This window comes from Echinococcus granulosus, assembly GCF_000524195.1.
Source record: "Echinococcus granulosus chromosome Unknown EG_S00262, whole genome shotgun sequence".
Taxonomy (NCBI): Eukaryota; Metazoa; Platyhelminthes; class Cestoda; order Cyclophyllidea; family Taeniidae; genus Echinococcus; species Echinococcus granulosus.
This window is the reverse complement of record NW_020170642.1, coordinates 1-1,530: the sequence shown is the minus strand read 5'-3', so window position 1 is coordinate 1,530 and position 1,530 is coordinate 1. Positions and strand designations below refer to the sequence as shown.

Genomic DNA, 1,530 nt, shown 5'->3' with positions numbered 1-1,530 from the left:
GCAATTTTTCCTCCCAAAAAGCTATTAATTCGTACATGTATTGCAAAAAAATGTTAAGATTTTTGACCACGGCTTCAACCACTCATCATTAATCGAACGTGGTCTTATCAAGAGCATGATCAGTGAAAACTTCATCACATTTTCTCATTCGACAGCAACATATAGCCAATTTGGATAGATGGAGACTTAAACATGTAAAGATAGATAGGCAAGCCTAGGCACATACAAGTTGCAGGAAAATGAGTCCATTATGCTAGTTCTGCCAGATCCACTGATCCACAGGTGCATTGTACAAATTTTGACCAATTTTGTTCGGAGGCGAGTCTGTCTCCACTGTGGTAGCGCTACTCAAAATATGTATCTCTTTAAGAAAAATGTTGTCACACAAAAATTGGCAAACAGATAAAAAAAATATGCAAACACATACGTTAATAAAAGAGTAGAAAAATGGGGAGGTAGGTATCCAGTGTTTTCATCACAAGTAGATTTGGACCACGTATGTGTGAATAATGAGTTTAACTTAGCAAAATGCGGAAAATTCAAAAAAAAGAAAAAAAATAATTTGTGTGGATTTGGCAATACATCAAAAATACACAAATATTTAATTATAACAATGCAATTTTATTAGATCAATGTTTACGCACTTGAAAATATTTTGAATACAATTACGTATATGCGCTTTAAACGTTTTCTTTAATTTTTTTAAAACTGCCTTACAATTTTTTTTAAACACATTCGCGTTTTTTTTGACTACATAATTGAATCACATCTGGATGCTCATGGGTATTTTTTGAACTTTGGTGTGCAGCAAAGTTCTTTTTATCAAACTCGTTATGTAAAGGATGCAGGCGACTAAGAGGAATCAATTGTCATATTTGCTATTTTTTTCACCTTGGCATTCTGCATATAAGGAATATAGTGGCTCCACGGGTTGAATGTCGTTTTCTTCACTTGACGAATGTGTCTGTGTTGAACGTCGGGAATAACCGAATGTGATCAGTTGCCATGTCTCTGCACTAATTGCTTTTGACTTGCCTCTGTCGGAAGTAGGGGTTGTTGGCAACTTTGCTAAGTTTTGAAGAAGTCTATTTTAACCTGCAGTCTTGGTTACTTGGACTTGCCGGAGAGGAGAATCGCTTGACTTTCGAAGAACCTTTGGAAAGTGGAGAATCTGGAACATCTGCCTATAACAAGTAATTGCTGTTATGTTATACCAAGTAAATTTCATGCGTAGCTATGCTTTTAAGTGTTAGGAAGTGGGTAATGGATATCCTTATTAGTATATTTAGACAATCACATACGAATGCTTGATACAGCATCACCTCACTCGTCGTTTTCACAGATAACACGCAGGGAATGTTGGCGAGAAGTTCTTTATCTGTAGAAATGGAAGGTAATTTGCGGAGAGTGAAAGAGGTTGCGGAATGCACCCGATAACCTGTATCCTGATGCTCATTCGATCTCCAGCTAGGGCTTCTTCTACCATGAGTATCCTGCTGTTAGTCGCCGAGAATGCACTCGCAGCCTTTT

General features: G+C 37.1%; 1 protein-coding gene across 1 annotated transcript in view; it reads left to right on the top strand. All coding sequences in view use genetic code 11, as the record gives it.

The window, feature by feature from the left end:
- EGR_10746 (hypothetical protein) overlaps positions 1–628 on the top strand; it is a gene marked incomplete at both ends in the record, with an annotated part of 1,918 nt that extends 1,290 nt beyond the window's left edge. Inside the window, one exon of the mRNA XM_024499995.1 lies at positions 439–628. Within this exon, the coding sequence (XP_024345585.1) occupies positions 439–628 (190 nt within the window). The remainder of the gene's footprint in view (positions 1–438) is intronic.
- Positions 629–1,530: the final 902 nt, after the last annotated feature.